The following is a 17,093-nucleotide window of genomic DNA, read 5'->3' on the forward strand; positions in this document are numbered from 1 at the left end:
GGCTCATTTCTGGAATAACATGGGATTAAAAAATAAATATATTATATATGAGATACATATGAACTGTTTGTCATCTGTAATGACATAATGTGAAAATAAAAATTTTAATTGTAAAAACAAATCTCAGAAACTAGATATAAAACATACAGTTCAAGATTACCCTCCTCATTTAATTTATTCCTGGCATAATTAAATAGGTACAAGATAGACATGAAAGTAATGCTTGTGCATTATTATCCTTACTGTTCAAAAGGACTATTTACAATACTCAAAGCTGGAAGAACTTAGAAAAGGTTTCACTGTGCCACTTTCCACATTTGTTCCTGACAACTTAAATAAAGGATAAACTGAAGTTCCTTTCTTTGCCATCAGCGTTGTTTCCCTAACGACTTTGAAGACTTGACCATCATGTGGTCCTAAGAGGAAATGCTACCTTCTGCCTGTAGGAGACTCATGGTATCGTTTTTTCTATCTTCAAATGACTTTAAAATACGTGAGAATAATTAGGCTAGTTCAAGATAGAAAGCTGTTATTCCAAGATTATTCTGGGGTCATAAACCTTTCCAGACAGAAGTCAAAGTGAAGATGGCTTCCCTTTGTTCCAAACCCACCTGCCCCGGGGCCCTTCTGGAGGCAGCCCACAAAGCCCTGCAGGGGAGCCCACCTTTCCTCCCTCGGCGCTGAGGCGCTCCCCCGCCCCTCCTCACCGTTCCTCCCATTTGGGGGCCTCTGCCCCACTGCTCCTCTGCCTGAGACACTCCTCAGTTCTTCCATCACTGATGCCTGTCTCCTACAAATGACATCTCTTCAGAAAAGGTCCTTCCCCAACCCCTGGCTGAAACAGCCTCACCCCTGTCATTTTCTCCCACTTACCTGCATTCATTTTCTTCATAGCAACGTATGCATTGATCATCTTTCCCAATAGGGAATCGGCTGCATGGGTGAAGGGACCTTATTTGTCCCGCTCACTACTATAGACTCACTACCTACAACAGTGCTAGGCATACAGTAGGTGCTCAATGGATATCTGCTCAATGAATAAAGTAAAAAATATCACTGGAATTCAACTGGAAATATTTTTAAATGTGATTAGTAATAAAAGAAAAAATAAACTAAGAATTTCCAAGGTTTGCCTTCAACCACAAAGAGGACTGAATTCATAGCCTCTGTACACATCCCAACTGTCTAGGTGCAGATTTCATCCGCAGGTAACGGCTCCACTGTCCCCTCCTGCTCTTAATACAGAAGATGGGCAGGAGAGCAGCGGCAGAGCAGTGAGAGGGTGGTCAGGGCAGGGGGTCTGTGGCCACATTGCTGCGATTCGAACGCTGGCCTGCCACCTCCCAGCAACCTCTCTGTTCTGAATGTCCTCATTTGTAAAATGGGGGTGGTAAGAGTGCCACGGATGGGACCATAAAGTGAGGTGACACACTTACGGTGTTAGAACACGGCCTGGCACAAGGGACCGCTTGGCAAATATTAATGATTCAAGTCCTGCATTCCATTCTCCACAAACCAAAGCAGAACCAAACGTAAACAAACTAAATGTAAATTATAAGTCCCACTAATCACATGGAACTGACCCACTCTGCGTGGTAAGACACTTCTTCCAGCTTAGCTTTTACCTCGGAAGGATTAACTCTAAGTGCGAAATCCAGCACAGTAAGCAAGCAAGGCTACGAAAACAAACGCTTTGCTACCAAGCAGTGGTCTGTAAACATAACCTTCGTCTTAACATAAAGAGAGAAAGGCAAGAAGTTCCACTTCACACCACTCTAAGTTCCTAGCTTTTTACTGAATGGAAGTATTTTTCTGTTTCTGCTCAGGAATGGAAGGAGAAAAAAGGACTAACCTCACGAACACATCCCAGTCCAAACAAAGGAAGTTTTGTAAGTTTGTTTTTTTTTTCAGGGGGGGCTGGCATATTTGACCTAAAAATAGGTATAAAATGAAACCCCAGACCCAGTAGGATTTCGATTGCCACATAACATCTGCTACGGCTGCATGGGCAGAAATGAAAGCAAACACCGGACATTAGTTTGACCAAGAAGCAGCAGTCAAGACTGACAGAATTAAAACAGCTGAGGCAAAGACAAAAGGTGGGCACAGGATTAAGTCAACTTTAGCGGAAACGGAGAGGGGTGACAGTTGGCCGAGACAGATTCAGGCTGTGACTCAGATGCCCTGACTCTCCACGCTGCTGGCCTGGCTGCCCCGGCCCCACGCCAGGTCCTCGGCCACCGCTGGCCACGTCCTTTTTTTTTTGTCTCTCATCTCCCACCTCCACTTCCCACACACCCCCCTCCCCACCTGCCCAAACAAGTCCTGGGTGTACGAGACTCCTTGGTGCCTCAGGTCTCTCTTTATCCAGCCAGATCTTAGCCACCCGTAGAGGTTCTGTTAAAGCACCTCTTCCAGGACGCCTTCTCTGACTACCTCAGCCACAGCAAGGCACCCCGTCCCCTCCCAACCCAAAACTCCTAAATGTGTCCACTGAAACCCAACGTCCTGCGCGGCACACTCCTCATCTGGCCCCAAGGCAGCTCATCCTCCAAGCTAGTTTCCTTGTAATGCCAGCCCCACATATCCAAGCTCAAAATCCAAATCAATCATCTCCTTCAGCCCCACAACAATTCATTATTCATATCTATTTTCTTTTATTTTTGGATTTTTTTTTTATTTTTTATTTATCCCCCACCATCTCCCTGTTGTCTGCTCTCCGTGTCCATTCTCTGTGTGTTCTTCTGTGTCTGCTTGTCTTCTCATTAGGCGGCTCCGGGAACCGATCCTGGGACCTTCCAGAGTGGGAGAGAGGCGGTTACTCTCTTGCGCTATCCTCAACTCCCAGTTCTGCTCCATCTTCTTATTGTCTCTCCTCTGTGTCTCTTGTTGCGTCATCTTGCTGCACCAGCTCTCGGCGTCAGCCAGCACACCTGCACGAAGCGGCGTTCCTGCACTGGGCAGCATCCCCACGTAGGGTGGCACTCCTGTGTGGGGTGGTATTCCAGCGTGGGCCAGCTTGCCCTCACCAGGAGGCCCTGGGCATCCAACCCTGGACCTATGTGGTAGATGGGAGCCCAATTGGTTGAGCCACATCTGTTTCCCTATTTATTTTAAAGCATAATGTCGAGCACTACTACCTGCCAGGTACTCTTCTAAGGGCAAGGATAAGGCAGTGTGAACAAGACAGAGTCCCTACCCTTACGGAGGTTCTAGAGGGAGAGACAGACTATAATACATATGACGTATTGTAGTGGAGAAATTCGGATAGGCGCGGTTTGAAGGCCAGGACACGAGAATACCGAGAAGGAAGTTGGTTTATTTCGACCGGCCGGGCTCGGCAGACTCTTGTCCTAATAAAAACCGAGCCCCGAACAGCCTTTTCCAGACCCTTTTATACAGAGGATATAGGATTAGGAAGACTAACAGTGATGGTAAACAGACCTTTGGTTAGGTTCTTCAGATCTTAGTATCAGATAGGTTATTTCCTCCCGGTGAGTTACATATTCTCCACATCCAAGCCAGTTTGGATTAGCATATCTTCCACATCGTCTGGAGGCAGCCCTGAATACACACTCAGTCTCACATCCCTTCTGAACATTCAAAGACTGTAGGGCCTATATTACTTATTTGGCCATCTTGGAGACTAGGTACTCTTGGAAATAATTTTGATTTAATGCACAGGCTATATCAGTATGAGGGCTGAGCCTGGCAGATTCCAAATCTGCAGTCTTTCATGCTCCAAACCTCCTCTCCATCTGGAGTAGTTGGTCATCATTGCTTCTCCAGATATTCTTTTTAAAAAAATTTTTTAAATTTATTTCTCTCCTCTTCCCCTGTACCCTGCTGTCTGTTCTATGTGTCCATTTGCTGTGTGTTCTTCTGTGCCCACTCGCAGTCTTGTCAGTGACACCGGCAATCTCTTTTTGTTGCGTCATCTTGCTGCATCAGCTCTCTGTGTCCACGGTGCCGCTCCTTGGCAGGCTGTGCTTTTTTTCGCGTGGGGCGGCTCTCTTTGCAGTGTGTACTCCTTGCGCGTGGGGCTTCCCTATGCAGGGAACACCCATGCGTGGCAGGGCACACCTTGTGCGCATCAGCACTGCGCATGGGGCAGCTCATCACATGGGTCAGGAGGCCCTGGGTTTGAACCCTGGACCTCCCGTGTGGTAGACGGATGCTCTATCAGTTGAGCCAAACTGCTTCCCCAGATATTCTAACTGACCTCCCTACCTCCAGTCAACCTTCATATGCAAGGCTACATCCAGGCATGTGCTCCACACTTTACCATGGTCTTAGAGTGACCAAAAGAGAAAAATCAGGATGGGAATGGGTCAGGAGGCCAGGTGCATGAACAAGCAGAGGACTGCTGCACCAAAGAGGGGACCCGAGGGCCACGACAAAGGGATGGTCACGTGGGAGAAGGAGTTCCCTTCTGGCCCAGAGTTGGGGCCAAGCTGGACAGACGAAGGACTTTCTAGTTAATAGTCTGTTCAGGGTGGAACTGGCCACTTCTCCATTCTCTGGGCTCCTGTCCCCTGGGATTCTCAGGCAGTACTTGAGAGTTAAGGGATATTTGACACGTCCAGGGCCTGGCACAGGGGTAGGACCATCTTTGGAATCAGAGAGATTGGGGTTCAAATCCCAGCTCAACTATTGCCTAGCTATGATATCTTGTATTTCTCAATCTTTCTTAACAGTTTTGGTCATTTGTCAAAAGTAAAAAAAAGATGGCTAAAAAGACCTATCTTGCTGGACTGTTACAAAGATTTGAAAGTATATTTATAAAGAACTGGGTACATTGAGGCAATCAATAAAATGAGCTATTGATAGTTTGGGAAAGCTAAGGTAATTAATATTTGCTTATTGCTTCTGAAGTATACCAGCTCTTTTAATCCTGATGACAACCCAACCGTCTTTGTTTTATAAATGAGGAAACTGAGGCACGGAGGGGTTAGGCAACATGTTCAAGTTCCCATGGCTAATAACCAGTGGAGCCAGACTGGTTCAGAGTCTGTCCCTGTAGCCACCACACAATGACAGTATCACAGAGAGAGCCAAGTCAAGCGGGCTGACTTTTTTTCACCTACTAGCCGGGAGAATTGGCCAAGTTACAGTCACTTTGTTTCTCTGAGCCTGTTTTCCCAGCCATAAAACAGGAATACCAACCCCTTTACCTCAGACAGTTTAGAGGGGGAGTTACTGAAATGACCCATTTAGCTGTCCTGAACAGAGCTTCCCTCCCTGAATTGGGAAAGATTGAACTGGACATATTCTATGATGCTTTTCAACGTATGTGGGTGGGGCTAGTGCCCTGGGAATTCACAGCACATCAAGCAGAGTTACAAGTTCACATTTTAAAGGCCGGTTTCAGAAAGATCTGGAAAGCTGCCCCCTGGTAACCCCACCCCTCCCCCCCGCCCTCACCACAACATTATTTTTTCCCTCTACATCCAAGTTGGGGGTGGAAAAACTGTTGCAAAATCAGGGCTTGAGAATCTCTTTTGGACTTTGTGGTGAACCATCCAGCTCTCTGAAAGGAAAATTACATGTACGCTAAAAAAAAAAAAAAAACCCCTCCCAGAGCTGGGAAAGGGAGTGGTAGGTAAAACAGCCGCAGGGATGAGGGATGAGAAAGACAAATGCTGATTTATTGACCGAAGGTGTCCCAGGATGCAAACCTCAAACCTCCTTTCCTTTCAGCTCCCCTCTGGCCTGCAGCTTGCTTGTGGAATAAATCCACAGAGGAGGTGAGAAAGTAAACAGCCCTTGAAAGCTCCCCGAAGCCCTGCTCGTCCTGGGCGGAGGGGGCGCCTCCTGCCAGCCAGCTCCTGCCCTGGCTGGAATGTACTTCAAAGGGGAAAGAACGACAATAACCTCTGCTTGTTTTAAATGTGTATGGTGAAAAGAAAGGTTCTACAAAAGTGGAAGATTGGATTGTTTTCATTATAAAGGGTGGGGTGAGTAGAAACAAATGAAAATAAAAAATAAAGACAACATTTCGAAATCCTAACATTAAAATAGTTATTCTGGTGCAGAGAAGTTACTCTCTCTGCCAAAACCCAGAGGGACTTCAGAGAGAGAATGCTGAAATATGTACCTTCTTTATAGAAAAAAGAGAACACCGACTCCCCAAGCAATTCTCTTTTTAACTCCGTGCCAAGGGAGTCTAGATACTCATCCTCACATTTCCGGTAGCCTCCCCATTTCAGGACCTCCTCACACAGGCCCAGCTGCCAAGCTATCATGTGAAAGAAGGGGGTTGGAACTCTGACACTTTGGGGAAGACATCTGTTGTGTCCATAATTACTATCCACGGCTTGCTTATTTGTGCGCTGCTTTTTAAATGCAGGATGTGTATAACAATCTTGAGCTATTCCACAATCTGTGTCTGTTGTACCTTAGAATCCTGTTAAGGAAAACTTGATTTAGACAGCCTGTGCTCTTCATTTAAAAACAGCTGAATGGATTTTGAAACGGAATCTTTCTTGGTACCTCAGGGATCTTATTAAGATCAGAAATAAGAGGCAGGGGACTGGAGGTGGCTAAAGCCTTTGGGCGCCTCCCTCCCACATGGAAGGTCTGGGGTTCGCTTCCTGGTGCATCCTAAAAAGAAGATGAGCACACAACAAACAGACACATTGCAGACAAGGAGGGCAAACAACCAACGGGGGGGGGGGGGGGGAGGATAAATAAAATAAACCTTAAAAAAAAAAAGAGGCTGCTTTTCCTTTGTACAAGCTTAGTAAACCTCGATTTTTAGAATTTGTCCAATTAATAACATTTTTCAAGGTGGTGCTTTTAAAAAGACTAGAATTGACATTCCTCAATAAAAGTGAACGTTGAGACATTTTAGGAAATGGATTATTTCTGGGACGTGTAGGCAAACAAAACACTGGACAGAAGCTGGAATGGAATGGAAGCTTTATGCAGGAAGGGGCCAGGTCTATCTTTCCAGTGCTACACATTTAGTGCCTAGAGCATTTGTTGAACAAATACATGAAAAAACGGATTTAAATAGTCGAGAGGGGAGCAGAGGTAGCTCAGGCAGTTGAGCGCCTGCCTCCCACAGACAAGGTCCCGGGTTCCATCCCAGTCCCTGGTACCTCAAAAAAAAAGAAAGATAAATAACCATAGAGGGATTTATATATTGACTAAGTGTTGGGCAAAATGACCTCTGACCCTAATTCTATGGGATGATTTTCTAAAACTCAAATCGGAGTCCCGAGTTCTTCAGAAACGGCTCTTGATGGAATGGCCACCATGTATGCTTCATTATCTGTTATGACACAACACTTTTTAACCTCTCTACAGAGCAATTCTTCAAGTGACAAAAAGCAGACCTCAGAAGCTTCCACCGGACCAGGCCTGCTCAGGGCCAGGCGTGTCCCTCCAGCGAGCCCTCAGTCAGTAGGAGCTGCCAAGGCGGGCCAGCCGGCCAGCCAGATGCCGCAGCGACTGTCAAGCCCAACAGAATTCTGTGAGACCGGCCCAAGGAATTCTCCGGCCTCCTGCCCAAACCTTCCTGCCTTCTGTCCCTGCCGTCCTGGCAACCAGAGGCCGCGCTGGGTCAGCATTTTTCTTTTGGACAAGCTACATTCTCCTGTCCAGCAACCCCCAATTAAGGAAAGGACCGGGCTAAAAACCATGCTGAACAGGCTTGGAGATAATAAAGGCTTCTCTACAACGCAGCCCCTGGAGAAGGGGCAAAGGAGAGGAAAGGTTCTTCCACCACAGCGCCGGGAGCTGACAGTCTTCCCGGTTGACACCCAGGCGGAAGGCCCGGCAGCTTTTATAGTTAAATGAAGATAGGCATTAAAAAACACTCTCCTCCAATAAAGCCATGAGTCTGCTTTCCTGTCAAGGAACTGTTCTTTTAGATGGTCAATAGAGGTTGAGAAGTCTGTTTCTTACTATTGTACCAGTTACCACAATTTTCCATTTCACTTGATAAAGTTACAGTCATGACCCTATGACACGGAGCAAATACTGTGCTGAATTTTAAGCTGTAATAGCAGAATATCCTATAGTCATTGTGGGCCTCTGTGACTCACTCAAAATTTTATGTTTAAGTTTTTAAGTTTTCAATTATAAAATTTATGTCCACTCCTGGCATAAAAGGGATTCCAGGCAACCCTACATCCAAAATCACAGTACGATTTCCATGATGATACAGAATAAATGATTTCCCAAAATGTTAAGAAAGAGGAGGTTACAAAACAGTATTATAATATGTTACTAATTTTTGTACTTTAAAAAATTGCGATGAAATAAATAAAAGATATCGATTTATAACCATTTTTAAGTGCACAATTTAGTGCGACTAATTATATTCACAATGTTGTTTAACTATCAACAGTATTTCCAGAACTTTTCCATCATCCTAAACAGAAACTCTGTACCCACTAAACAACAACTCTGTTTCCTCCTCCCCTCAGCCCCCAGCAATCTCTATTCTACTTTTGGTCTCTATGCATTTGCCTGTTTCAGATACCTCACATAAGTGGAGTCATGCAATATTTGTCCTTTTACGTCTGGTTTAACTTAGCATAATGTTTTCAAAGTTTATCCACCAGTTTTGTTCTAAAAAATAAATAACACAGAAATACATACAAAAAGATTGGAAAGAAATCACCAACATCTTCATAGCAGTTCTCCTTAACAGTATGGGTGATTCTTTTCTTTACTTTTCTATTTTTAGCATTTTACATATATTCTACAATGAACGTATGTTTTGTCTTTTTGTGTGATTATTTCTTTTATCATAATTTTTAAATTTACAGGTGGCAAAATTTACTCTGTGGTGTACAGTTCTATGAATTCTGACAAATGTATAGAGTTGTGAAACCACCACCACAACCAAAATCCAGAACTGTGTCTTTACCCCCCAAAATTCCCTAGTGCTACAACTTTGTAGCCATCCCTTCCCCTTTGCCCCAGTTCCCACAACTGCTCAGCTGTTCTTTGTCTCTATAGTTTTGCCTTTTCCATAAGGCCATATAATTGGAATCATATAGTATTCAGCTTTTTTGAATGGCTTTTTCATTTAGCAAAACGCTTTCTTTTATCTCAATCAGGAAAAAAAAAAACCCAATAGACTGTAATTTAAAAACTATAGCAACTGTATATTTCTACTTAAAAAGAAAAAAAAACCCCTCCACAAACTACATCCTAATTTATCTTTAAAATAAATATGAAGATACCAAGAAATAAAACCAACTTAGCAGTCCTGTTTTTCTAAGGTTGCCATTGCTTTGATGTACCTGAAGCTGCCTCATTTCCTTCTGGAAACTTGAGTAAAAACAAAACTCTCGATTATTGCGGACAATGGAGAATGTCTTTCACGAAAATCCACTCTCCATCACGTTTGTGAGAGACACCCATTGGAAGAAAGGGAAGATCCACTTTGCTAACAGGGCTCCATGCTGCGGACCTGGCTGGGATCCCCTGGCGTGCCCGAGTGACTTGGAGTACCTGCCACATTCCAAGACAGGCATCGGTTATCAGATACAAGTAACTGAACTCCGTTGTTCTATTAGCCCATGCTAAATTGCAGGGGGCCTTTTTTTTGGGGGAAGTTTTCCTACTTCAGAAGATTCCTAATCAGTGGAGGTGCCAAACCTCACTGGCCCTTAAGATCCTAATACTCATAGCCATTCAGCTACCTGGTGCACTGAAAAGAAACAAAGAAGCCTCTCCTGCTCACTTTCACAGAACTCTGTGCTTTGGGGTGTCTGGTCTCAACCCAGGGAATGAAAATCAAAGGTAGCAGTCACTGGGACCCCATAAAGCAGGACATGGTTTTAATTTTACCCTTCCAGCCACCAATTTGGATAAGATTTCATTATTTTGTCTCCTCTGCTAAAATATCAGTTATCTGAGGGCAGCAATTTCCCACTTATGTTTTTCTTATTTTCCACTAAATAAATGTTGGTTGAGCGAATGCATGAAGACATAAAGGAAGGAAAGAATGAAAAACATATGATTTTCCATCCTGAAATAATAGAGGTTCTCTTTAGATTTGTATTGACTTTTTCCTCAAATCAATTTTGCTAAAATCCTGGCACAAATTCAGTGCCAATGAGTTAAACCCATGAGTCCCTGGCATGGTAAAGTTTACATTGGATTATGCAATTAGGGCTGAGGAATTGTTTTATTCATGGTGTACTATCATCAAACTGTATCCCTAGAGGAAAAAAGGGCAGAGTGGAAGAAAGGAGAAGTGGAAGAAAAGAAAACTGCATATTTTGATGACATAACAGTTTATAAGGATTTTTCATATTCATCCTATCACTTGAGAATGGTAAAAACATAAAGAACAGTGTTGATTTTCCCAAAATGAAGAGAAAAACTTGTCTCCGTATTAAATTTTGCCAACCTCCCTTCATCCTTTTGCAAAGGGTGGGACCTCTCTCCTGGAGAAGACGGGCTGTATAACTACCATCCTCTCACAAGGAGAGTGGGGAACCCAGCTAATTACAAACTGCCCAGCAAGCAAAGGACATGCAGGCAGTTGTTGACTTCCCAGGACATGGGAGTAGGAGAGACGGAACAAACAGAAGCGTACAGGAAATCTTCAAACCTTTCTCAGCCCACCATTTCCACTATCCCTACAGATTTCTACCAGGTGCTGGAAGGCAGCTGTATAGGTAGCTATGTCAGTGTTACTTCCAGTCCATTTCCCTGCCCCTGCCTTTGGCCTAGGTACAAATAGACAGAAAATTACCAAAAGGAAGAAGTAAAAAAACCTCCCCAAGATGAAACACCTAATCCCGAGGCAAATAATCAGGCATCTTGGAAACACCCCAGCACACTAACACCATTCCCTGGATGGCCTTAATTAAATAATACCTTTGATAATTAAGAGCAGGGTGGGAAAGCTTTCCCCGTAGGGAAAAAGTTCCACAATTAAAAAGTCTATTTAGACCCTTTTCCAGTACTCTACAATGAAGATAAAAAGACATCAGGATCATCTCTTTCACCACCTCCCCTAACTACACACACACACACACACACACACACACACACAGAGTCAAAGCCTCTCTCCTTAGTGAAATCTGGGCAGCAGTTTCTTGCTGCTGTCCCATACAGTGGAATTGAACGCTATGATGCAGCAAAATGCTCCACGTTCCACAGCCTTTAGGGATCAGCATTTCAGGAACTTGGATGGCATTTCTGTAATACGAACCATCAATACTTCATTCTAGTTCAAAGGCACCTATGTTTGAATAAAGGAAACAATTTGGGTCACTTCTCCCCACCCCTTTTCACAAATACTTTCTGTGGGAAAGAAGGAGGGTGGGGAAGAGAAAGAGAAACCCAGAAAGCAGGAGAAACAGAGAAACAGATCATTCTTCACAGAATGGTCACAGCTTTGTGTTAAAAACAAAACAAACAACAAAACTCATTAGCGTTCATTCAAACATAAAACTAAGGGAGAATTTAATTCCAGTACATACTGTTTAATTTTCTCTACTTTATAAAACAAAAAATTTTCCAAATAGAATTACTGTCCAAAGACAGAAAACAATAATACAATTATTTCCTGCAAAGAAACATGATACTGTATTTCTACAAACAATATAAACAACTGTTAGCCTGAAATAACCATGAAAGTTCAGGCACAAATCCTCAGGGTAAAGCACAACGTAGTTATATTATAAAGTTGTATTCTTCAGATTTGGAAGAAAGTTCAGCTGGATAACAAAGCACAATTTATATTCATTTCCCTCATTTTCAAAGACTATTGTAAATTATTTTCATTTACCATGTATTTTATTTAAATCACACAGAGTATAGATACCTATGCCCTAGAATTTATTTGATAAATATATTATTCATTTATGGAAGTCAATGTTTATTTTTTAAAGCATCAGACATAACTAAAAAAAAAAAGTATTTCCCCTGTCTGGAACAGTTAAACTACTTATTTCCTTAAACCAGTGAAAGGAAGCTACACATGTATCTTGATCTGTGTGAGGCATAAAGTATGAAGAATTAGAACAATAAATTGATGTTTTCCTCCCTAAAATGTAGCCAGCAAAATTTACGAGACCTGCAAACATGGATTACATTGGTTTTGCAAGAACTCTGCTCTTCCATAAAACCAAGTCATTGAAGCAGGGAAAAAGCTCTAGGTACCTTCAGGGATTCTCTCTTATTCCATTTTTGAAATTTAGCACTCAGTCTGACCCACTGTGGACACTCAGCAACATTCTGTTGACTGACTGAAAAAACAAGTGAATGAACAGAGTATGGCAAAAAGGCAAGCCGACTGATGCCAAGGCAGTTTTGCTGAGCCCACTGTCGGAGTCCATAAGACAAATAGTTTCCTTTCTCATCTCCCTTCAATTGCCCAGAATCCTTTTCGTGCTCTACAGCAGAAGAGAGATGACTGCAGATTCTCTGTCATTCCTTCCAAGCAATGTCCTCTCTGCTCTCTACTTTCATCTGGGTGAACTCCGTAACAGCTCTGACCAAGAGAATAAGGGAGGGAGTGACTCTGTGGCAGTTTCCAGAGCCAGATCCTTAGCAAATGGCAGCTTCCACTTCATGTCCCTTGGAACATTCTCTCTGGAAGACTTTAGTTGCTAAGAGATAAGTCCCATTACCCTGACACTGCCATGCTAGAGATACTAACCATGCATAGATGATCCAGACTTTAGTCTCAGCTAAGCTTAGTCTTTCAGCTGTCCTCACCACAGTGCTACACACTTGACTGCAAGGCATCTTAGACCCTCCAGACCAGCCCACCCACCAGCTGAATACCAAGTAACCTCAGTCAATGCCACTCAGAGCAGAAGAATAGCCCAGCTGAGCCCTGTCCAAATTCCTGATCCACAAAATCATGTGAAATAATAAAACAACTATTGCTTTAAGCCATTAAGCTTTGGGATAATTTGTTGTGCAGGAACTGATAAATGGAATATGCTCTTTTTCCTCTGTTTTCTCCCCTCTCTCTTTCTAAAGCCTAGCATTAGAAGCCAAATGCAGCCATGCTGATATGGCTAGTCTCGATACTCATTGGTTGGCTCTGAACGACAGCTCTCAGAAAATGTTGGGAGAAAGAAACTGAATTCTAATCACGAAGTGTGGAGTAGGACTCCAGGCCTTTACTGCTTCCAGAGCAAGAAGATTTACCCCAAAGGCAAGCCTCGTCCTAACCATCAGTCTTGGCACCAAGGAGCCATGAGCCTTGGAGCCTCCATCAGGCACCAGAGAAGGCCATACCTGCCTCATGAGCTCCTCTTGGCGCATTCTAATCCTCTCCCTCTCCATCTGGATCCTCTGGAGTCGCAGTTTCTGCTGCTGTTGCTGCTGAGTGGTCAGCGCATTGGGCATGCTCATGAGCCCTGCTGGTGGGTTCTGAGCAGGGTGGCTCTGCTGGCTGAGGGTGCTGGGTGCCATTTGCTGCTGGTGTTGGTGGTTCATCACTACAGAAGGGAAGAAGACAAGGGATGAAGAGACCATCAGAACGCTTTGTGCTTTGGAGTTTAGATTCCTGACATTCCCTCCCCAGTTCTTTACTGTTAATCATTACTGTTCAAGCAACTATTACCTTAATTCGATTCATGGAAACTCAGATACTGGCCCCACTCCTGACTCATCTGGTCTCAGCTTTTGGGCTCAGTTAAAAATCTTACTTCACACCTCCCCATGTCTACAGCACATTTCAAGTCTTACACAGAGCATAGTGGACAAAAATAAATCCCACAAAGGTTACCGTAACTTACAAAGTCGCTTTGCCAGTACATCTGGGGGGTGTGCACTTTCTGAGACGTTTACGGCAGAACTAAAGAGCATATTAATCATTGATACAAGGTGGGCACATAATTAGGGGAAGGAGGAATGTAATGATAAGCAACACATGAAACAGAGCACCTAGATCAGAGACATACATACAATGAGTACTCAGTAAATGCTTTGTTGAAAAGGATGCCCCAGACCTTGACCAAAAGGGGGAAAGGGTAAAGATAAATGAGTTTATATGGCTAAGAGGCTTCAAAGTGAGAAGTGACAGAGGTCATTCCAAAGGTTATGCTTATGCAAGTCTCAGCAGGATCTACTGACTGCCACAGTAAATATTGCCTCATATAGCAGGGCTCCCAAGGGCTCTGGAGACATCCAGACACTATAGGCAGGGCAGACAGCTCAGGAGTTTGGCATCCTGCCAGTGAGCCCTATTTTGAAACTTATGCTTCCCAGTGTGACAGAGCTGGGTTCAGTTGTGGTTTTCTTACCCATGGCTCTTCTGCTCCTTCTATTTGAAGCTACAGTTTGTTCTATTGTACTATTGATAGGTGTATGACCAAGAGACTTAAATCTTTGGGCTTTCCATGTACCAGTCAGGCCCTGAATCTCAACAGAGTTACAGCACCTACTCTCCAGGTCATTGGACTCACCCAGGACAACAAGGAGATGATTATGGACAACTACTATCCCAAGGAAGAGAGAGAGTCTACAACTGCAAGCAAGATAGTCCCAGCCATCTGCCCCATGGGATCTAAGTGCCCTCTCAATTAGAGGAGGAGTGGGCATCACCATCCCAGAATCCTCAGGGTTGGGGAATGAACAATGGACTAGAGCAGACTTACTGATATTCTACTACAGAATTGTTGTGATTCTAGCAATCAATGGAAGAACTTTCATCATCGACATGGAGGCAGTGGGCACTAGAGGTTCTGAGAAGAGGGAGAGGGAAAAATAGGTGTAATATGGGGGCATTTTTGGGATATTGGAATTGTCCTGAATGACACTGCAATGACAGATACAGGCCATTATATATCTTGTCATAGCTTACAAAAACTGTGGAGGAGGGAGTTTAAACTATATTGTAAACTAAAATCCACACTTTGTGGCAATGCTCCAAAATGTGTTCATCAGTTGTAACAAATGTACCACACTAACGAAGGATGTTGTTACTGTGGGAAAGTGTGGGAGGGGTAGGGAGCGGGGCATATGGGAGTCCCCTATATTTTTTACGTACCATTTATGTAATCTAAGTATCTTTAAAAAAAAAAAAAAAGGATGCCGCAAAGACTCATGAGTGAAGTTCAGGAACAAATATCTGATTGAGAAAAAAAAGGTCTCAAATTTTGCCAAGGAAAAAAATAGATGAGACAGAAATTGCATAAAAATGTTAAGCATGTTTGTGACTGGAAAGACACTGGAAGTGTTTTCAACTTAAAAAAAAATTCTTTATCTGAATTTAACCAACGTTTTTAATATCAACATGCAGAGCTTAAGAAAAGAATATTTAAATCGTTCAATAAATTCTATAATCAGCATCCCACAGAAAATGCATTTTAACAAGGGCTAGTTTTTCCAAAACGGTTTGCCAGTCAAATTTGGTTAACTGCAATAAAGAAAGCCATGCTTTCCCTGTCTATTTGTGCCTAGATCAGGGCCAAAGATAACAAGGCAAAATTTTACATGCTCACTTCATTTCTGGGAAAAGAAATCAGTTTTTTCTATATTTGGTATCACTACCTTTAGAAGATAAAATTATTGGCATATTTCACTTAAAATCCAAAAGGTAAATATGTTGGATGTTCAGTTTGTTATGGATATTTTGTGGAAACATGTTTTGTAACTAAATTTTCTTAAACGGATTTTAAAGTAGCCTAATTAACTTTGTTTCAAATGAATTTGTATTACACACTTCAAATTGCAGAGAAGTTAGTGCTGTACTAATAACAGAGGAGAAAAAGTCCTAGTTATTCTGGTCCCATGTCCAGGAACTAATTGTTGTGTCTAGTTCAAAAAAGGAGATTTTGCACAAATAAAATCACATGGTTAGATTCTGGAATATATATCTATGTTTATATGTATGAATGGATGTATGCAAACATATACGTACGTACATATATATTCGAAAGGCAGTACTAACACTGAAGATTTTCTATAGAAGAAGTGGTTTCCTTGAGGAAGAATTCCATGGTAATGAGTTCCCCATGTGGGAGGGGGGTAAAACTACTCATTTTTTTACTCATACATACAAACATTTATTACATTCCCACTGTGTGTCCAGCACTGGGCCTAAAACTGAATAAACAGTTCCTGCACTCACAGGAACTGCTGGGTACATGGAAGGGATGAAGGAATGAGAGGACTTTTTCACACATGGCTTGTGGGACACTAGATGTTAGGCTGTGTAAGGAACTTGAGAGAACATCTAGTCCAGTCCCTTTAGTTAATGGGAAAGGGACTGCCACTCAGAGGGGCGAAGGCCCATGTCCTGGCTGGTGGCAGGCAGAACCAGAGCCAAAACGGAGGCCCCGACCCCCTGCTCTCCCAACTGTCCTCAGCCTTCCTCCTCCACTCAGAAAGACCAAGCACCACCGATGAAACGGAGACCACCCCTCTGAACACCCAGCCTTTGATCGCAAGGAAGGACTGTCTACACAGCAGATCACAACCCAGGGACCCAGGCCCAAAGGTTGTTCAGATTACAGAATCTGAACAGGAAGGATTCAAGAAGGTTCTGGATAGATTTACCACCTCTGCTCAAAAACAAGCTACTAAAGGGGAAAGTAAGAATATTTGGAGTATATTGCCTATACATTTTAATTTCCCTTTTATTTTAATTTTTTTAAGATTTATTTTTTATTTGTTTCTCTCCCGCCCCCTCCTCCAGTTGTCTGCTCTCTCTGTCCATTTGCTGTGTGCTCTTCTGTGACCGCTTCTATCCTTACCAGCGGCACCAGGAAACTGTGTCTCTTTTTGTTGCATCATCTGGTTGTGTCAGCTCTCCGTGTGTGTGGCACCATTCCTGGGCAGGCTGAACTTTCTTTCACACTGGGCGGCTCTCCTTATGGGCGCACTCCTTGCGCGTGGGGCTCCCCTACACGGGGGACACCCCTGCGTGGCAGGGCACTCCTTGTGCGCATCAGCACTGCGCATGGGCCAGCTCCACATGGGTCAAGGAGGCCTGGGGATTGAACTGCGGACCTCCCATGTGGTAGATGGACACCCTATCCATTGGGCCAAGTCTGCTTCCAGGTTTCCCTTTTAGAGTTTGCCCACTATCAAAAAACCAAACCAAAACAAAAATATCAGCTCTAGGCACACAGGAGGAGCTCATTCACTGATGCAAT

At 43.4% G+C, this 17,093-nt stretch overlaps 1 protein-coding gene across 3 annotated transcripts in view; it reads right to left on the bottom strand.

Annotated features, from left to right (window-relative positions):
- WWTR1 (WW domain containing transcription regulator 1) overlaps positions 1-17,093 on the bottom strand; it is a 136,445-nt gene that overhangs the window by 12,776 nt on the left and 106,576 nt on the right. For all 3 annotated transcript variants that reach the window (XM_058295139.2, XM_058295141.2, XM_058295140.2), the window contains exon 4: positions 13,228-13,430. In XM_058295139.2, the coding sequence (XP_058151122.1) occupies positions 13,228-13,430 (203 nt within the window). The remainder of the gene's footprint in view (positions 1-13,227; positions 13,431-17,093) is intronic.

The sequence above is a fragment of the Dasypus novemcinctus genome, chromosome 4, assembly GCF_030445035.2.
Source record: "Dasypus novemcinctus isolate mDasNov1 chromosome 4, mDasNov1.1.hap2, whole genome shotgun sequence".
Classification (NCBI taxonomy): domain Eukaryota; kingdom Metazoa; phylum Chordata; class Mammalia; order Cingulata; family Dasypodidae; genus Dasypus; species Dasypus novemcinctus.